This window comes from Podarcis vaucheri, assembly GCF_965113315.1.
Source record: "Podarcis vaucheri genome assembly, chromosome: 4".
Taxonomy (NCBI): Eukaryota; Metazoa; Chordata; class Lepidosauria; order Squamata; family Lacertidae; genus Podarcis; species Podarcis vaucheri.
Genome location: NC_138762.1, coordinates 67,539,974 through 67,561,985, shown reverse-complemented (window position 1 = coordinate 67,561,985; position 22,012 = coordinate 67,539,974). Strand labels below are relative to the sequence as shown.

Here is a 22,012-nt window from a genome sequence, read left to right as displayed (position 1 = left end):
CAGATTCCAGTTCTTCTGGCCACCTGTCTATTCCTGCAGTACTATTACAGGATGTAATAATATCATCCACAACATCAGAGGTTCAACTTCAAATGTAATATATACCATCATTTGCCAACAATGCCCTTCTGCCATTATACGTAAAGGGGGAAAACAGACTAGCCTCTCCATAAATAATTAATGGACCCAATTTTGATAGAAGAAAGAACAGCACAGAGTATCCAAAAACCAACAAAGGAACAGTTAAACTTCTCAGGACACTCTGTAGTTGACCATAAGGCAGTCATAGCATAACCAAGAAACTTCAAAAAGAGACTGCAGCATAAAAATCCTGCATTCATCAAGAAATTCACTGCTATCACTTGTGGTCTGAATTGGCACAGTGGACTGTTGTCAAATTACCATGTGTTAACCACCAAGATGTTTATGTTATTGACAGGGGTTACAGTTCTGTTTACAATTCCTTCCAACCCACCCCATATAATAAAAATGTAGGGATGCCATCATGCTGCAGTTCATGTGGCTACGGACAGGTGGCAAGACAAGGTATAGCATGATGACAAACTGGGCTCTCAAAGCAGCTGGGCATTTGCAGCAGCATCAGAGACCGAGGAGGAGGGAGATGCCGGTGACCAGGCGGGTGGCCCAGGTCAGCGAGTAGGTATGGTATTGCTGGGCCAGCAGGCAGGTTTCCTAGGCCAGCAGGCAGTCACCCCAGGTGTGTGGGCGTCCAACTGAGATGAGTGAGCAAGAGGGCAGCCCAGGAAAGTTACAGATATCTGGGGAGATAAAAGAGGGAAGGGGAGGGGGAGTGATGGTTTTGACAATCCCTGGGGGCAGGTTGTGATGTAGGGATTGGTGTGAAGTGAGCAGGAGCACAGCCCCCAGTATGTACAGTATCTCTCTCTCTCGCTCTCTCTCTCTCTCTGTGTGTGTGCGCGCACACACCCTTCCAATGCAGGACAGAACTTCATGTACTTGCTGAAACTGACTGTAGTCCATGAAAGCTTGTCATAATATATTTGTCACTTTTTAAGGCTGCCACAAGTCTCTTGTTTTGTTGCCTGAGACTTGCATGGCTACCCATCTGGAAACTAAAGCATTTTTCCTCATTGCAAAAGGCTCTCATAGTTCATATTATGAACAGATTGCTGTCATTCTTTTGTGCAATGTGACAGATCTATTAGAAGCCTAACATTAAATGGATAGTCATTAATTTACAGTAGTAAGATAACCTATTATTACAACAGAGCTTTTGCACTAAAGAAGAAAGGAAGCAGGGTGAAAAAGTAACCTTCCTCCACAAGTTAAACTCTGTTTATTCCAGCTATTCTATTTTATCAATTATTAATATATATTAGATCAATGTGTGTCTATTTTAATAAATAAGCGCTTTAGGAAAATGGCAAGTAGTTTTAAACCACATTGTTAGATAATAATTTATTTAATTTTCTTGCTATGGATTAATGTCAGATTTATGTTGGCTACTGTATTATGTTTGTTTGTATGTATGTATGTATATATGTAGGTAGGTAGGTAGGTAGGGATGCGGGTGGCGCTGTGGGTTAAACCACAGAGCCTAGGACTTGCTGATCAGAAGGTCGGCAGTTCGAATCCCCGCAACGGGGTGAGCCCCTGTTGCTCAGTCCCAGCTCCTGCCAACCTAGCAGTTTGAAAGCACATCAAAGTGCAAGTAGATAAATAGGTTCCGCTCTGGCGGGAAGGTAAACGGCGTTTCCGTGTGCTGCTCTGGTTCCCCAGAAGTGGCTTAGTCATGCTGGCCACATGACCCGGAAGCTGTACACCGGCTCCCTCGGCCAATAAAGTGAGATGAGCGCCGCAACCCCAGAGTCGGCCACGACTGGACCTAACGGTCAGGGGTCCCTTTACCTTTACGTATGTATGTATTACCCCCTCTTCACTCTAATCAGTGGGTTACAATTAAAATGCAAATCCATAATATACTACAACCACTGAGAAAACAAAGCAGCCCTGAATAGGGAAGTTTTTAATTTTTGATGTTTTACTGTCCTTAATGTTTCAATTTGTTGAAAGCCGCCCAGAGTGGCTGGGGCAACTCAGTCAGATAAGTGTAGTAACAACAACAACAACAACAACAACAAAAGGGTGGTACATTTTGCTTATACCACCTGCTCTTGTTCTTTCTCCCCCCACCTCCACAAAAAACCAATGGTTGAGGCTGCCTTACAAGACTACCTATGCCCCAAAACACTCCATTAAATGGTGGAAATAGTGCCTGTGATAGATCAATACCCAGAGTTCCATGCTGTGGCCATGCCTCCCACCATCAGAGCTCTTTATTGACAGAGGGGAGGCACCTCTGCCTTGTTTTAACACCCTCCAGACAACAGATCTAGGGTTATGGTTGCTCTGTAAAAGAGATTAAGAAAGCCTGGAAGATAGCTGACAGAACACAGAGAAGTAAATCTTGCTGACTTCAGTGTGGCTTACTCCCAGGAAAATGTACGTAGAACTGCAGCTTGAAATTAATTATTTTACAATTATATTTGGTGAGACTAAACAGAAAAAACAGATTTAAAATTAAAATAAAATAGCAGATGGGCGGTTGTAACTTACAACTTAAAAATTATTAGCTTATTTTAAACAATTCCTGATTTATTCCATTATATGCTCAGTACTGAATAAACAAATATTTTTTTTCCAATAAATAAATGTGCGTCTGTGTCTGAAGGGAAGTGGTTGATTTGTGGAAATATACAATACAAGAGCAATCTTGGTTTAATAATCATGATCCATCACAAGATTAATGCCAGGAGTGTGAGAGTGTGCGTATAATGTAAAATTTGAGCAGCCAATCTACCTACTTACCTGCCTTGCTTCTCTTATAATATGAAAATGAAGGATGTAATAGTTTACTGTCTCATAAATGCCAGAGTCTCTGACTCTGTGCATGAACCATGTAACACAGCCCACTTAACTGGAAAGAAAAGCACAGTGTGTACTTTGATAGAGCTCTTATTTCACATTTGTCTCTTAGGACACTTCTCTGACATGTGTTTAAATTTTTGGATTTAATGGCTAAACTTCAGTTTTGTTGAGTTATTTGTTTTTTCTCTCTCCAATTAGATTAATTACAGTGCTTTCACTGTTAACAAATAATTTTATCTTGTCTTCAGTTCTCATTTCTAGATACTGTTGTGTTGAAAAAAAGAAAAATCAACAGAATATAAGGCAATAAATGTTGCAAAGACTAAAACTCAATGCATTTTGTTTTGTTATCTCTCTCTCACACACACATGGAATGTCAGTGAGTCAAATAATTCTAACCTACCATTTAATTTGATTAAATTCATATGTTAGCATATTTGAAAATCTTGATATGCATGTTACTTAATAGAAGGAACTGCAAAATAACTTACAGCTTAAAAACAATCACTTTTTGTTAGAAGGAAAGGTCATCTTTAATATTTGCTTTTTCATTCCACATTATACGATAAAGCCAAGAACCAAAACAAATGAAGTGTGTCCAGGGAAAATGAGCTACAACTGATCAAGTGAAATGTCAGCTAATTTAACTAGTTAAAAATTGTCATGTTCTTTGGCCCTCCCAATGTTGTCGGATTACAACTGTCATCTTCCCTGACCACTGGCTATGCTTACTAGAGCTGATGGAAGTTGTAGTCCAACAACATCTGAAGTGCCACAGGTCTGCCAACTCAACCTATATTCCATATTAAATATGGTGAGCCAGTAGGAATGCAAACAAGGGTTCTGCTTCCATATTCAACATGACTGAAGGCAGAGGCAACCCATTTGAGGTTAGTTTCTAGTGGATCCTTGAACCCATGGCACAGTTTTTACTGACTGAAGAACAAAGGAGCAAGGAGGTGAGGAAACCTGAATGGGAGATATATCACTGTGACATTGGATCCCAGTCATATGGAAGCGACAACCATGTCTCAGAACTTCATTATCATGTTTCTGATACAAATGTGCTGCACTGCATGTTGAAATAGATAATAGATTTCTTCTCAATTTAGCCACCTTATTTCCTGTCATGCAACAGCTCAGTAGCCTCTAAACAAGTTTCTGAAAGATTTCATTTCATTTGATCTTATCTGATGCTCACTGACCTAGTTTTCAGTCTCTTGGAAAAAAGAAAGACATAGTTACATGTTTTTTATGTGTGCTCAGAAAATACTCAAAAATAGCAACTCTTGCACATAAAGTGTCAACATTGTGCTTATTAATGAGAGAAAAATTCTCATATTGATTTACAGAAACTATTCTTTAAATACTTATTCCCCTAAATAACTTGCATGCCTAAATGCTTCAAAATCCAACTCCACCAATCATGAGTTAAATTATTTGGAAAGGTTTTCCTTTATTTTCTTGATTCAAAACATCAGCAGAAGCCATTTCTAGTTCTAAGAGCAGGCACTTATTTCCACACAACTTGCACATGATATAGAAGATTATACCAGAATAACAGGCTTGAAGAGTGTCAAATGGACACTGGTGATTTCAAAGCAATATTTGGAACTGTTTCATTCTATTGCAATAAAGGATTACACAATCCCTCTCGGCTATTCCTCCACCCTCAGATGTGCAGGGGGTGGTAGCCTAGGAGAAGGTATTTTCTGTCCCACCCCCTGAATTATGGAACTCCCTTCCCATAGAAGTGTGTATGGCACCTTCATTATACAGCTTTTGGCGAATGCTGAAGACGCACCCCTTTGCCCTGACTTTCGACACTTGAGGACACACCTTATTTCTGTAATTTTGTTTTAAAGTTGTTTAAAATATTGTGTTTTAATTGTTGTAACCTGCCCTGGGACCTTGGGGTGAAGGGCAGGTAATAAATTTTAATAATAATGAAAACAATAATTTAAAAAATCAAAGCATACCTATTTCTGTGTGTTTGTGAGTTGGCATGTATCAGTGATGGGAGAATTTGTGGTAGGGCTGTAGCAAATCCCATTTCACTGATTTGCTCAACTGGAAGGGTGAGTTTACATAGAACTTCTGCTCCCTGTAACAGCAATTTCAGGAGGGGAGAGATGCATATCATGGCAGCAGCTATTGCTTCCTATCCGTTTTCCTTCTCTCTCAACCGTTTAGAAGTCACCAGGGCTCTTGGCTTCTATGCTTCTCTTCCCAGATCCCCCTGGGATTGATGCTAGCATAGCCACACTCCTACTGTCAAGTTTCCTTCCTAGAGTGCCTTGGGGGTTATGTTAGCAGGGACATGCTAGTGTCAACACATTTCTGGGACACGGTGGAGAGGAAGCTTGGGCAGTCAGAGCTCAGCTACTGAAGCTGCCATCAGAGAAGGCAGCTTTTAAATGAAAATCAAGTGAGAATAATATGATCACTATTATGGTACATGCCTCCTCCCTCTGAAAACTGTTGGTGTGTGTGTGTGTGTGTGTGTGTGTGTGTGAGAACTGTGATCAATAATAATTTTCTATACACTAATCAGTGTTCAAAACTCCCATTGTTGTAGGCGTGTTTTGCGAGAGGGAATTTCATTAGCGTGAGCAGTTTCTGAGCTCTGGGTGCAGTACTGCACCTAAGATTTCAGATTAAAACTGCAGAGTGGAAGGGAAAGAGGACCAGAAAACCAGAAGGAAAACTGAGAGACCTTTTCAAAGACACAATTCATGTTTTACCTGTGACACATAATGCTTCTGAAGAATAACCAACCTAAAAACTTTGCCTTATGGTCACACACAAGCACTCAACTTGATTATCAAGTGTCAACTGCATTTTCATATGAAACACATGACTTTTTAAAAAAAAAACCAACCCAGAAAAATTACAATTACCTTATTGACAAGGGTGACAATATCGCCTTCTTTGATTGTCAGTTCATCTTCATTCTGTGCTTCGTATGAAAATAAAACTTTGCAATATTCCTTTACTGAAAGAAAAACAACAACAGTGTATTTCAATATACTGTCCTACCAAAACGCCCATGTAATTTTGAAACAAACGTATTTCCCAACGTTTTTTCTAGGCAGCCGGTTTTAAAAATGTATGAAGCACTTTAGCAGATAGAGAAAAATAACGATTATTTCTGTAGAAACAGTCATTTGATAAAATTATTGTAGCCAGAACCATTCCATTAAAATACTTTAATTGGAAAGGCTGTGCTCATTTCTCATTCACACTAAGGCTGGGTGCAGCCACTTCCCACGGGGAATAACAGAGTCTTGCTATGCACATAGTCAAGTGGGAGGTCACCATTAACATTTTTAAATTAATAGTTTTTACTACACAAATACATAACAATTCTACATAAACATTCATATTATGCCATTACAAAAAAAAAAATTATAGAAAAGAGAAGGCATATGGGTTTTTTTGATACGTAGGGGTACTGCATAATTTAACCAAGGGAAGGGACATGAGTGGATGGGAGATATGGGAGACAAGTATAGACCTCCCATTCCCCATAGTGGTCAGCTGAGCATGTCAATAATAAATAAGCAGTAAAGCTTATGCCCTATGATTTCTATTTGGAAATGTGTGCACATGAATCTTACTAATGATCATTCTTATACTTCAGTTCTATTTCCTCTCTTCCTTTGATTTGTTACCACAAGAAAGAATTGCTAATACTAGTAATTCAACATTTTAAGTAACACAATTAAACCACTGATTTCCAAAAACGTCTTTTTTTAAAAGGGGGCAGCAGCTATTAGCAACAAACTTGTCTAAGTAGAAAAGTATGTAAAGTATGAAAAACTAACAATAATTTAGACACCAGATTACAAGTCATTTTCTATCCAATGAAGCAAAGGCAAGCAAACATTTTTAATTATAGGTTTCAGCCATTATTCATTGCGCTAGAAATACCCTACTATTTTTATTTCCTCTTGGAGACTTTATCATCTGTTTTTCAAACACAGAGAGTAAGTAAGAGGTGTGTGTTTATTTCCCTAAGACACACCTGCAAAATGCACATTTTAAGAGAGAGAAAAAACACAAAACAAATTGGATTTCTCTAAGAATTTAAAGTGCAAGTTAATCCAATATTTGGTGGTAGGGATCAGGTTATAATATAAAAGAACAATGCAGGTTTTAAAATCTGTAAAGCAAAATGTCTTCTCTCTCAGCATCTTTAGCCCAAAGCCTTGTGGCATATTTCTTTATTATTTTTGAAATTAGGAAATTGCTAAGAGATGAAAGTTCCCCGAATTTCCCCAGACACCTAGATGCTCTGAGCACAAAGAGAAGGGAGGGGTATCCCAGCAGCAAGACCTACCCTTTGTTCTATTGTCCACTTCTATTTTCGCTGGCTCCTGAACTGCTGTGGCTGTGGGTATTCTTTTTCCAACTGTCTGTAAACATATAAACAACTCCTCTTTATTTTATTCTATCTCACCAAAAACTCAGCAAGAAAGTAATGAACATAACGTCACAATTCATGTCATTGCTCAATACATTATTATTTTAAAAAAGATTAATTATTGATGTCATTCCCTCAGGCCTTACCTGCCAGAATTCCTTTAAGAAATGTAATTGTTTAGTTAACTGCCCCCTTGTGACCTTATAATTACATCCCATTCTGTGCCAATGAAGTTCTACCCCTGTAATCATATGAAATAGCAAAGCTCTGCTGACAAGTGAATATCCCATCACAAGCACTTGCACATGGTATGCAGTAATAATTGACTATTAAATACTTCCAATCATTCCAAAATGTTTCACTTGGGAGTAAAAAGCTGTGGATATAAGTTGTCAAATAGCTACACCCAAAAGAAACAACACTGCATACATTAATTGGTATATGGAACCCAGTGATGTGAGCAGCATTTGGTCAGATGCAATAACTACCAATGAAGTTCTGGTATTCAAAGTAGCAACTTCAGTTGAACAATTTGAGATAGGATTATTGACTTTTATATCTATAGGCAAGTGCAGTTAAGCAGGACACTGAGCTTTGGAGCAGCTCACCTTCTTGAGAATTGACAAGACATTGACCTTTCCTGAAAAAAAAATAAACAGCAGAGGAACAAAATGCTATATAAAAGACCAAAACAGAGTTATTCACTTGCAGAGGTTTACCTTCTCCTCCCCCTTTTTTTTCTTTTACACTATCATCTAAACACACATAGCCCAGATTTTAGTTGTGGAAGAACATTTTTCAGAATTCATTAGGAAGAAGCAGAGGATCTCAAATGAGATAATCCAAAATTTATGAGGGTGTCGGGCAAATCTGTCTGATGAACTAATTTAATTAATTAGCTAAAATGGTTGCATAAAAGAACGCATGGTGGCAAGGGAGCAAATTGTCTTCTGGCAGGCTGTTTGTATGAAAAGAGAAATAGTTGATTTATGCTTGAAGGGGCAAAGAGGTGATCCTGCCAATTAAGTCCATTTGTTTTTATACTGATGTCATCTGCCAGAAGGGTTGCCAGATGTTTTCTTTTAATGTGTCTTTTGTTTGAAGTATTGGTTCTTACTCCAGATTAAGAGCCCCACTTAACAGAATGCCCCTCATTTCATCTCTGCCACATTATGTTTCTGACATCTCATAAAATACAGAGTACTATTTTTGCAACCAACTATATTGCCCTCTGATGTTACACAGAGGACACATGAATGCTGTGGTTCTTTAAAAGTCCTTGCCATTCTCGGAAGCATTTCAAAACGCAACACACCAAGCACCTCTCATCTCAGGTGTCTGAATTTGAACCTTTCACTATCATCAGGCTTAAGAAAGAAACAAATAAAAATAAAGGTGAAATTAGGGGAGATTTCTGGCTAAGGGCTCTTTGAGATCTTTTATCCTCCCATTTTATATCACAATGAAAAGTCACACAAAATTTACACTGGTAGGCCTCAATGATTATGGAAATCAAAAGTTACTTTTTCCGTGTTCAATAATGGCTTCGTATACATCATAAATTAAACCAACACAATAGCATGGTAATTTTAAAACTATGCAAAGAACTCTAAGATTAAAATGGGGTGGGGCACAGAAGAATGCAAAAGGAAGCCATGTGCACTATAATATGATTTGGACAGGATTACTGCAAACAACACCCATATTAATCTTGGCGTACATTTGTGGTTTGTTATATTAAGAAACAGCATATCTACATGTTCTAGACTTCAATATCAACTCCTAGTTTCTTATTTGCATGTAATTTAAACACCAACACTTTTGATTCAGAGATTCTAAGACTAAAAATTATACTCTTTACATCACACTCTTCTTTGGACATGATAATTATGGGGAAAATGCAGGAAGCACAATGGTATCCTGCTTCCTGTTTATGCCCTCTGTCTTTTTCCAAATTAGAACTTTCACATTCCCACCTCAAATGTGGAGATATGAAAGTTCTATTTTGGACAAGAAGAGTGAGGAAACGAAGAACACATGAAATTTGCACGTTCTACTCCACAGCATTATCACATCTAAAGATGCTTAAAACAGATTTTTCATTATTATTTGCTATTTATTATTATTCAGCCTGTTCTGATGAATGTACCAGCTATATGGAACAGGGGAGCCTGAGGAAACCTATCAACACAGCTCTTCAAAAATATGATTCAGATTCCACTTAAAGTCTAGGTATCATCTGTCCATTTAGACTTACGTGTTTTATATTTTTAGCATGTAGGGCTTACGTGAACGATTTGCCCACACATGGATGTCCAATGGAACAGGTGGTTGTGGTTTATGGTCTGACCAGCTGCAGTCCCACTCTCTCACCAAATGCAGTTGACAAGTTCATCAGAAGTGGCTCACTGGTTATCCCAGTAGCAATATGGAGTATACAGAGGGGGAAAGAAGAGCTGCTGCTATAGTATAACTTGATTTATGTTCTTTAACTGGGCTGCACATTATTTAACCTTAGCTAGATAGAAATATTTTATCTATTTATTTACAAAATACCCTACATTACATAGTAATCACAGGACCTTTTCAACATAGTATAAAGCGCAGATGTCTTCTAAAAGTTTGGTAGTTATTTTTCTCTTTGACATCTGGTGGGAGGGTGTTCCACAGGGCAGGTGCCACTACTGAGAAGGCCCTCTGCCTGGTTCCCTGTAACTTGGCTTCTCGCAGCGAGCGAACCGCCAGAAGGCCCTTGGCGCTGGACCTCAGTGTTTGGGCAGAACGATGGAGTTGGAGACACTCCATTGCTCCTCCGTACCTTGAGACCCCAGGAATGCCCTAACCATCTATGCCTCTAGGGGGGGGGGAATGACACAGTAAGGGCACCCCTACAGAGAAGACTCTATTCCCAATGTCATTCCATAGAGGGCGACATCCATAACCTTTGCCTACATGAGATGGGGTACCAGGGGCTCTCCAGATTTTGTAGGTGACAACTCTCATCATCGCAGACTGCTGGCCATGCTGGCTGAGGCTCATGGCAGCTGGAGCAAACTATTGTAATATACAACTACTCTTTAGATAAATAGCTACTAGAATTTAATCATCTTAGAATCTAGGACCTAGATGATCCAGTGGCAAAGAAATAAGAAGATATCACGAGATTTCGAGAAAAATAAGAAATCTATGAAATGCAAGAAATGTTAAGTGTTGCAGTTAAGCCTAATAGCAGATGTTTGAAAGCAAAGTTGGATTTCCTGTGGGGTTTTCTATACCTTACAGCAGGCATAGGCAAACTCTGGCCCTCCAGATGTTTGGGACTACATCACTGACCACTGGTCCGGTTAGCTAGGGATGATGGGAATTGTAGTCCCAAACATCTGGGGGCCCAGAGTTTGCCTATGTCTGCCTTACAGGCTTGTGTCTGAACTAAATACTACTGCCTCTGTCCATGGAGGAAAATATACATAACAGTTATCCATCAGTAAGCAAATGACACAGACTAGTAGTTAATACTTTAAATAATGGAAGAAAAATGGTTACCATTCTTTCCTCTGCCTACTACTTCTTTTTTTAAGATAGCTATTCCACCCAGTGATATATTTTCTTTTGCTACCTGGATAAAAATATCCAATGTTGTTGAAGTGATCTGAGCACAGACTTCCAAATTACATGTTGCTAAGTATAATACTAAGCACTAATTTATAGTGTGAGAGGAGCTGGGGTAAACTATGCAGTACAGTAGCAAGAAGGAAAGGTATGGCAGGTGCCTCATTCAGAAATCCTATAATCCTGTTTTAGTTAGCTGTTTACCAGTTATTCTGGAAAGAGAAAGGCCCTTGTACTATATTTTATTCTGTGTTGCTTTAAAAAAGTGATTACACACACACACACACACACACACACACACATACACACACACACACACACACACACACACACACACAAAACTGGGAAATACTATGTTTGCTTTCTACCATTATATAGACTCTTCTGTCTCCTCCGTACATTCCTCGTTGATGAAAATAGCACAGAAGAGAGAATTAGAACCTTTATGCATTAGATTGAAATACTACTAACCTAATGAAGAAATGGCAAATAATACCCTTTGGCCAATATTGTATTTTAATCATTTGTCTCTAAAACTTTAATGAAATTGGGGTGCAGTGATTATCATCTGTCTACTTATTTCTTGCTCACATCAAGTCTAGTTAGTCTCTGAAATTTCTGGGAGTACCAGTCCTAAATCAACAACAGTTGTTTTCTGACATATATACTGTAGTCTACATTAAATCAAATTGTACTTTGAGAGCAGTGAACACAACCATCAGGCCTGTGTCAGAGGCTTGAAATTAATGCCTAGGTTGAGCAGTTCTCTGTTCTCAGCTAGTCATGTGCACTCATAAGAGGAATTTGGCCAGCATCCTGCTCTCACAGTGGCCACTGACCAATCACAATATGTAAGCTTTTTCAATGCAACTTAAAATGTAAGTATGCAGTACACAAAGCTTTATCATATGAATAGCAGATGCTGCACACATGACGGGCCGACAATTGGCAATGAATTGACATATATTGAGTCCACTGGATTAACCCAGCCCCAAACTATAACTTCATTTAGCATAGGTTAGATACAGAATATAAGAACAATGAGAATCATTTATCAATCAAACTTCCAAATCATATTGAGAATCTGACAAATTGAGACTTCCAGTCATGTTTGCATTGTTCAAACAAATATACAAGCAACTATATGCTTTGGGAAAAAATGTTAGAAGCAGCAGTTGTGGAAGTCTGCTCTCAGGCAGAGAGTACTGAATGCACTTTACGCACAAAGAGGGTGCTTTGGTCCTCATATGTTGTTCCCATTTCACTTTGCTAATGAACCACTGTAGAATTAGCATAGACAATGAAATCTGCACAACTGACTTCCCGTTGTGTGGAGCAAAGGTACCCATGTCCACTAGAGAGTGCACCCCCTGTGGTCACCATTGTGAATTACAGCACCCAGTGGTGCCAGGTATAATGGGCGGAGGGGGCTTCAGCTCCCCCAATATTTTTTGGCAAGGGGCAGAACACCCCCACATATTGAAGGGGCCGCCATGCCCTGCCACCGCTGGAGCCAGGTGGTGGCTGGGGCAAGCAAGGAGAACAATCTCCGCACTTGCTCGCCCCAACAATTGCCCACGCTCATCCCATCCACAGGGTGGGCGCCACAACCAAGAAGGCCCTCTGCCTGGTTTCTTGTAACTTCATTTCACGAGTGAAGAATTTCACACCGGGGTTTTTTTATGACAACTGCAACAAATCCTTTTCTCTTCTATTAGAAAAAGTTGGTCTGTCTTGTTCCAAAATTATGTACTAGAGAGATAGTCTCAAAAGCCATTTTGGCATATAAGTGGTATATTAAAAATTATAACCATCATCCTCTTGTCTGTTTTAGTTTTCTAATCTCTCAATTATTGCTTATGGTTAAGAAATGTAAACTTCTTCTACTCAGGAGGTTCTACTGAGGTTCTATCTATCCAGATGATGTGGGATGCAGGAAGGGGACAGAAGCAATTCAGGCAGAGCAGATGCCGTCAGAACAAGCAGAGCAAATCTTATTAAAATCACAGACGAACAAGAATGCCAATGACACAAAGTTAAAGGAAGAAAAGGAGAAGCCCAGTCAGTACATTACACTCTCCATTGCTCCCCGATAAAGAAGCAAAACCAAAAAGATCAGAAAATTAAATGAAATAAATAAAACATAAATCAAAAGCTCTTGGATTGCTTGGATTTGCTAAACTGATGCAAAAAATATGGAATATGCTGCAAACTGTCAACACCCAATAATAACGATTCTAATTAAACCTACATCATTTTGCAAATTACACATCACTGGAGTTTCAGAGATATTGCCTAGCTTTTTGTTTACAGAGGTGTACAGAAACAAGCAGAACTAGAATCTTACTGTCAAACTAGTTGTTGCATCAACAGTCACGCCTATTATTCACATGCCTGACACATTCACATCAAAACGGGCCTTTTTCTAAGTAAAATGTATAACTGAGCCGTGGGATGTCTTCCTTCACACACATAGCATATGCCGCTACAACACACCTGGGGATTTTGCTTGTGCACGTGCATGCTTTGTTGCTTGGAGTCACATTTCATAACATTTGGAAGCCTGCACAACGTGGGAGGAAATCTGCAGAACTGAAAATCTGACAACACTAATACAGCAGAGAAGTGCCTTAAGCATGTTACTAATGCTAATCGTTGCTAATCTAACTTCTTTTTTTGGTGAGCCCATAGAAGACTACAAGAAGTAGTAAAGAGCTGCAGGTAATCCTCCCAAAATATTTACTGTCATCTTACTTGCTCCCCAAACTTTCAGTTATAAGCTCCTATAATGCACTGACTTTTTTTATTTTAGAGAAGGCTTAAAGGTGGTTAAAGAAGCATCTTGCATTTGCTAGCACAGACAGCAAAAAGCTATTGTTGCTCCAGGGGATGCTCTAGGGACTGCTCATCCATCCATGCGCAGAGAAGTATATTTTCAAGTAATATCCCTCCGAACCCACATGTAACTCCTATGACACAGTCACATGGTATTCAGCAAGCAGAGGAAACTGAGCCTTCATTCACATGGCGGTTTGCTCTGTTTCTCCAATGATTTCCTGTTATTTTCCACATCATATTTGAGCTTTCACACAATGAAAAAAACCACTTCCAAAAATCTATTGGAACATAATGGAAGTTACAGTTATCTCCTGCCATTTTCATGGCTGAACCTTGAGGGAACACAAGCATGCTTGGGTGGAAACGGTGGAGTAGTAACAACGATGTTCATAGTTGTGTCACACCACTCCTGCGAAATTTCCTGCAACATGCTGATGTATTGATCAAAAATCCATAGTTCCATAGCACAACAGGTACCGCGGTGTGAAAGGAACATGAGAAAAAAGTTCTGGTTGGGAAAATAATCACACTCTCCTAAAAAGGGAACTCTGCTATCTCCTGCAACAAAATATGTGCAAAGTGTTGCTATGTGAATGGCAATAGTGTATTGTATGGTTCATTATCTCACCAACTGTCATAACTTCTAACTTGGCTGAAGCATAGGGGTGTATAGGGTGTTAGGCGAGGGGTAGTACTTCTGTTGAGGGACGCATTGTGCTTATTCTGGGATAGGTTATCTACCTTTGGTCCTCACTCTGCACTCAGCTCTTGCCTGTGGCTCCTAGAAGCTGTCAGCATGCAACAGCCTCTGCATCACCCCGGGAAATGGCTTTGACTGACCAGCTAAACCAGGTGAGGGTAGCCAATGGGTCTCAAAACCTCAGTGGGCAACGGACTTCCCCTGCATACGAATAAAGTCTCTTTTGGATTGAGAAGACGAGACCAGTAGTGGGTCCAACAGTTAAGATGGCAGTTTTTGCATGTGCAGCTGAGGGAAGTGAGGGGCAGATGGGGCTCGTCAACCTGGGAAGGTAGCCCATCTAGGAGAAGGAAAACCCTGATCCTAAACCTCCACTGCCTTGCAGGATATATTTGGGTAGAAGAAAAGGCTCAGGAGTAAACCCTACCCATTTCCGGAGTGGAGTCCCTAAGCTGGATGGCGCCTTGCACATCTCATTCTGACAACTCCTGCAGGCAAACTGGTGCCAAATACATTGCTCTGCTTTCCCTTGGACCACATCAGTGAGGCAGAGGAAGTGTCTTGTGAGCTGGGCAGCCCAGGACCTCCAAACACACTGCCCAGACTTGCACCCTGGGGAGGTAACTTTAGTGCTGCAAACGCAGCAGTTTGACTTCACCCCCAGAAGTGTACTCTATTGTCTCTCTCCAGACAAATGGATGCTAACAAAACTCAATGCAGCATGCTATTGATTCAACAATTCAGGGACTGCATTCTCAACAGGATTTGAAGAAAAGGATAGATAATAGAATGTCATCAGGATACTGAAGGCTCTGAAACAACAAGCTCCATTAGTTACAGGACACAAGGTAAGTACCCTGTGGAACTCCACAAGGTAATGCTTATGGGCCAGAACAGGAGTCTTCTAAAACTAGGTTCTGAAATTTGCATGTCATGTAGGAATGGAACCACTGCAGAGCAATAAATGTATCCTCTCCCAAAATTGCCACATAGCCCATGGCTGATGGTACTAAAATCCAGTAAAATTAGAATGGTCTCCCAGTTTATCTGCAGCCAAAGGAAATCTACTAAAATGGCAAAGCCAATTTCTTTTCTAAGACCAGTCTTGAAACTTGACTAAAATGGATCTAGTAGCAGTCATCCAAAGTGACTATGGTAAAAATAAGCCTGTTGTGGGTGAGGTATGGGGAGATGGCAATCCCAAAAAAGTAGATAATATAATACAACTCTGCTATTTAAAACTGAATGAACCTGGGACTATACAACTGAAGTGAAATACAATAAAATATCAAACAGAAACTTCGAAACAGCAAAACAACACTTCAACAATCCCTTAAAAAATCATGAAAGGTCAGGAACAACTTCAAATCTAAAACTTCAACAGCAGCTATGCAGCACATCCAATGTATCAATGGTCTATTTTTTCTCTCTGACTGGTATTCAGTGGTGACCCTTGGTCCAATAATATTTCCAAAATGCTATTTCATGCACTAATTTAGTGACCCGCAGCATGTTTCATTGAAAATAAATTCTACTGAAATTGAAGTGGATTGATTCCACTTAAGAGTTTAGAATCAGAACACTTTTCTGCCTAAACCTATTCATGTCAACCATACACTGTGTTGAATATGCCTTCAAAGGGCATGATGTTTGCACTCAAACATACACACACTCATTCATTCCATCTCTTCCATCTGCTTACTTCTCTATTTCCCCTTTCCTCTGGTTCTGTTTTTCCCCTGGGGTAGGATGCTCCCTTCTTCCCTGCCCACCTCCAATACAGTTTCCTCCTCTCCGCATCACTCCCTGCCTGTGGGATTTGTGTATGTCTGCGTGCACATGCTTGAGGTTTTTTATATATATATAAAATAACATCTGTGTGAATTTGTAACATTAATGAACAGTGAAAAAGGAAACAGGCAGCCCACACATTTTCCAGACTCATCCAAGAGTTAGCTTCTTCCATTGGCTATGAAAAGGAGTAAGAACTGCTGAGAATCTGTCAGCTGCTCTGAAATGTGCAATATGAACTTCAGATGTCTAAGAAGTTATCTTAATATTCCTCTACAACATGTCTATGAAGAGGATGACAAGGGAGCAACTGGGCTTGTGTGCAAGGACTGGGACCCTCATTGTATAGCCATATTGCTGCAGTAGAAGTCCAGAGCTGAAAACTGTACCACAACGATTACAGTGGTACCTGTCTTTAATATTGTTATTCAGTTAACTTGTACTATCTCTATGGAAGGCATAGTGTTTCATGTGCTTACAGTGGTACCTCGGGTTAAGTACTTAATTCGTTCCGGAGGTCCGTTCTTAACCTGAAATTGTTCTTAACCTGAAGCACCACTTTAGCTAATGGGGCCTCCCGCTGCCGCTGCGCCGCTGGAGCACAATTTCTGTTCTCATCCTGAAGCAAAGTTCTTAACCCAAGGTACTATTTATGGGTTAGCCGACTCTGTAACCTGATGCGTATGTAACCTGAAGGGTATGTAACCCGAGGTACCACTGTACGGAGTTTCATTTGAGCAGGTCCAAGTTGAAACATCAATGGATGTTATTACGATTACTCCACTTTTCCCACATTATCAGTGCAGTGAGAATGAAGATCTCAACTCAATGTTTCTGAACACAATCCACCTGGAACCTTTTGCAAAGATCTCTTTTAAATGAAGCAAGATGGGAAAGGCATAGATAGGTACACTCTTCATTTTAACAGAACTTGCCTGTAGAAGGAGTGGTTCCAGGTGAATTGTGTCTGTTTGTGTTGTTGTTGTTGTTGTTACAAATTAGCAGTGTTTACTTCGATAAAGTAGCACTGAGCGTATGTTGAGTTGCACTTCAAAATATGTCCAAAATACCAAAGACATTTCAGCGAGCTATAAAAATACTGTCCCTCCATCTAACTCTTTCTTGTTCTCTATTGTTCCCTTACATACAGGAAGACCCACAGTACATGCTAAGTTGATACATTTATTTAGGGAGCTATGTAGCTTCATTCCATGTTTAAAGAGAAGTGACAGACAACTGCTTTTCAAAAATATGAGGATTAGAAACGTATAGATACACAAATATACTACAAAGTTGGCAAATAATAAAGTTTATAACTCAAGGCAACTGTTTCGTATAATTACACAAACTCTCAACATCTTAAAAATGGCATTTACCAAAATGGGTTTCCGATGTAAGTCTAATAAGTGATGATATTTTAACCAAAATAGTGATGATATTTTAACCAGAAATAATAATCCTTTTCTGGAAGAACAAATAACAGGAACAAATATGTTATTTTGGAAGTGGACTTCCTTCCCTATCCTTTCTTTTTCTTTCCCTTTTTTTTAAATAATAAAATACAGTGGTACCTCGAGTTACATACACTTCAGGTTACATATGCTTCAGGTTACAAGACTCCGCTAACCCAGAAATAGTGCTTCAGGTTAAGAACTTTGCTTCAGGGTGAGAACAGAAATCAGGCTCCGGCGGCGCAGCGGCAGCGGGAGGCCCCATTAGCTAAAGTGGTGCTTCAGGTTAAGAACAGTTTCAGGTTAAGAACGGACATCCGGAACAAATTAAGTACTTAACCCGAGGTACCACTGTAAGCACATAACTCTATGCCTTCCATAGAGATAGTACAAGTTAACTGAATAACAATATTAAAGACAGTTAAAAAACTCACACCAAAATGAGAATATCATAAAACATCTGTGTACATTTACTGATCAAAGGGGGGGGGGGAGAGAAGAGGCTGCCAGAGAGTTCCAGGACGTTCTGCCTCTGTAGAGGAGCCACTTATTTTAATATGTTACTTATTTCTTCACAAACACAGATGGAGCTGCTTTCAGTGAAAAGTCTCTCGCTTCTAACACATCATTTTTAAGCCATGATACAGGCAAAGGCTCTTGTTGCCAAACATCTGTGCTCTACATTACATGACTTAGAATACAGTTGCAGAAATAAATGAAGAAGTTCTTTTTTAAAAATAAGAAAGACATACCTCTTCTCCCATTGTGAAGTAAAGCTGCCTTTCTAGAGATTATAGTAAGCGTTCAAGAGCAGCAAGAGGAGTCCTCCCACTTCCTTGGAAGTGCTGAGCTCACTAAGACTGGGAGGCCAAGCCTAAAACTGAGTCACACTTTAAGGCTAATGTGAGCTATGAGGAAACAAAGCTTACAGTTGTTTACTTGACAGGAAACCTGGAACTTCTTGCAGTTTGCTTCTTGCGAGGCAGTGGTTTTCTCTCCTTTCCAGAGAGAGAAAAGTAAATATAAAAACCCTGGGCTTCTTCTGACAACAGAGAAGCAGAACAGACAGCATGAGGAGCGGAGGGTATAATTTTCAGAAGTAAAGATAAAGTACTTTTTTAAAAAGGCATCCAGAAAGGAATCCAGAGAAGAATACCTTATTTTAATTTTATAAAATGTTATTTTTTAAAAAAACATGATCAAATATCTATGTTCCTGGGAATGTTTTTGTACTGGGGCCAGGGAGTTTCTATGAAGAGCGACTGAAAGGAACAAGGAAGTGTATTATAAATGTTAATTATGTTACATTGTATACTAGATGATAGATGTGGCTTCTGTAGTGCTACTATAAGAGAAAACATGGAAATACCAAGGTATGTATAATGCACTAAAGGTAAATGTTAGGAGACCAAACTGGTGAAGAATAATACCCTGATTGAAAACAGACCATGTTTAAATGCACGCAATAACAATTTGATCAGTGCTGCCAATCATGTTTACTTATGCCCTAGGAAGGGGAACACTGAACATTTAATCAACAGAAATAATTACAACCCTGGACTAATTTGTCACACAGACATCAATATGCTCAGCTGAAACTATGCAGTGGAACAGGTTCAGATTTGACTCACACAAGGCAAGAAGCCACCCACACTGAGTCACCAAGCCCAGTTTCCTAAACGATGAGTTTCAGTTCAAGCAACTGATGGAATACACCATTTGGAAACAACTAAAGTCTAGCCTTCTAGTTTTCCAGTAGCTTGTTCTTAAAAATAACTGTACTACATTTTCAGAACTCCAAATGCTTAAGAACTCCACTGGATAAATTGCCAGCCTTGGATTAGATATATCCTGTGAAATCCTTGTAGCTTCCCACTCCAGCACCAACCCTGTAGAATAGCTCACTTACACTGTGGGGCTGTCTCACTTCTTTCTTTCCACTGCCACCACTTATTGTCACCTAGGGCAAGGACTGTAGGACTCCCACTGCCATACTGTAATCTACTGGGGAGAAGGGAGTCCAGACAAATAGTCGCTGCCTGATAATTTCAGCCCATCATCCCTCCTGTTCTCCAAGGCACTTTAAAACAGCAGTATAGCCCAAAGGTCAAAACAACATGGGGGGAAACAAACAGAAACCAGAAACCAGTACAGCCCAGAAACTCATTTTAGAAGTTTATTTGGGAAAGTGGGAGAAACAGTGAGCAACTACCACCAAAACTAAAACACAACACTAAACCAGAATGCTGGTTTCTCTCATCCGTGGGCAACATCCAATCTATGCAAGTGCTGACAGTCAGCTGACCATCAGGACCTCTGTGCACAATGTTGTGCAAGCCCCAACGGTCAGCTGATCTTTGCAGCTGGCAAGCTGCACAGCACTGTGCAAGATCTGATTGTCGGGGCTTCTGTGCACAGTGCTATGCAAAAATGGGCTAGCTGATATCATTGTGATGTGATTGACAGGTGGGTGGCCCTACCCACCTGTTAAACAAGGCTCATGGGGGTGTGGAGGAGATAAGGATCTGGCCTGCTGGCGGGATCTAATTCCCATCCCTGGTCTGTGTAATTATATACTAGGCAAACTATCATAGTGAAACTTACTCTTACGATGCCCTCTGCTGTTGGCAACCTCTGGAGTTGGTTGAAGGATGAAGGATGGAGAAATAAAGCGTGTGTGTGTGTGTGTGTGTGTGTGTGAGAGAGAGAGAGAGAGAGAGAGAGAGAGAGAGAGAGAGAGAGAGATCCACTTGGACTAGATGATCCTTGAATCTATGAAGAAAACTAGAGCAGTACAGTCTGATTCTCATCCTGCTTTTTCTCTTTCACATTAACTTTTCTATGTAGGAAAACCAATCATGGGCTCTCATTGTGGCAGATCCTTTTACCACTACAGTGACACATACCTACATTTGAAACTCAAATGAATGCTGGAGGGAGAAGGTGCTGAACAAAGTCATTTTCTGATAAAACACTCTACTTTAAAATAAATGCTCAATGGATAAGATTGGTTTTCTAAGCTGCTATTCTTGTAAAATAACTGTTAAGATAGAGGAACTGATAAAGTAAATCAGAAGCAACTGTATTATCTACTGTTTTAATCCTAGTACTCACGTTTTCCAAGAGCATTTTTTCATCTAAATTTGTGGTCTTGGAGCGGGAGCAGTGGTACATGTGCCACAACTGCTTGTCAATTTTCACCCCTGCAATTTCTGTCACCTCAAACACAGATTTTTGGAAACGGGGGGGGGGGGGGTCTTCTGAAGTAGTCCAACACATCAACTTCAATGAAATGGACATATTTTCATAACATCTGGTCCTTGACTCTTGTAAAGTGAGCAGCGTCATGGATAGTAGACTGTAGTTACTGTTTCAAGAATCTGTTTTTGTCTATAAACTAAGATGGGGAATTGTTATGGTGTTGAATCTCATAGCAGTTCAAGTGGCACCCTTTCTTTTATCAGACATCACACCCTACTTTGCTATCCATTTCCACTGACACGTAATGCTAAATAGAGCTTGTGAACCCCACTCATGTGATCATATACTAAATGAGAATGACTGCACACACATATTCAGGTTTTTGTTTAAATTAAAAACCAGATCTCCACTGAGTTATACCTGATATTCTTTTGACAGTGAAGACAAATATTTCTAAAACTTACTGCTGAACTAACAATTGTACAGTGTTCCTTTGCAATAATCAACTACTTCTCCAAACCTCTGGTCTAAAAGTAGTTTCACAACATGCGCTGGTTTGCAAAATCAGCTTTGCACAAGAGGGTACAATGATCTCTTAGAAAAGGAAATTCTTGGAAGAGTTGTTTGCTTTCCAAGATTCCTCATCATCATCTAAGGAACATGAACAGGATTTTGTTTGTATAGTTAGACTGTTATAAATAGAAAAGAGAACATTTATTGAGAGTGCTGGCGCAGTTTTCATGTCGGAAAGGGAAAATATACCTCACTTTAAAGCTATTATTCATCATGTAATTCTATCGTATAGAAATCAATTTTATTGATCTTTTCTTAAGATGTGTGCAAGCAGAAGTGAAATGCCTACTGTTAGAAAATCCCATAAACTCTAGACAGCACCAAGTAGCCCTTAAGAGCATATGAAATTTCAGGAGTGATATGAATATGATAAAAAATCAATTTGCTGCAAAAAGAGATTTTGTAAGCCAAGTGGCCCTTAAGTGCATTTGAAGGAGTGGTAGGAACCTAATAATCAATTTGCTGTGAGAAAAAGGGATTTTGAAAGAAAAGTGAACATTAGGAACTAATACA

The 22,012-nt window shown here is 39.7% G+C and overlaps 1 protein-coding gene across 4 annotated transcripts in view; it reads right to left on the bottom strand.

The window, feature by feature from the left end:
• Positions 1 to 22,012, bottom strand: part of SH3KBP1 (SH3 domain containing kinase binding protein 1) — a 153,461-nt gene that overhangs the window by 28,391 nt on the left and 103,058 nt on the right. For all 4 annotated transcript variants that reach the window (XM_082220594.1, XM_082220596.1, XM_082220593.1 and 1 more), the window contains 2 exons: positions 7,253 to 7,328; positions 5,811 to 5,905 (listed from right to left, as the gene is read on the bottom strand). In XM_082220594.1, coding sequence (XP_082076720.1) covers positions 5,811 to 5,905; positions 7,253 to 7,328 — 171 coding nt within the window. The remainder of the gene's footprint in view (positions 1 to 5,810; positions 5,906 to 7,252; positions 7,329 to 22,012) is intronic.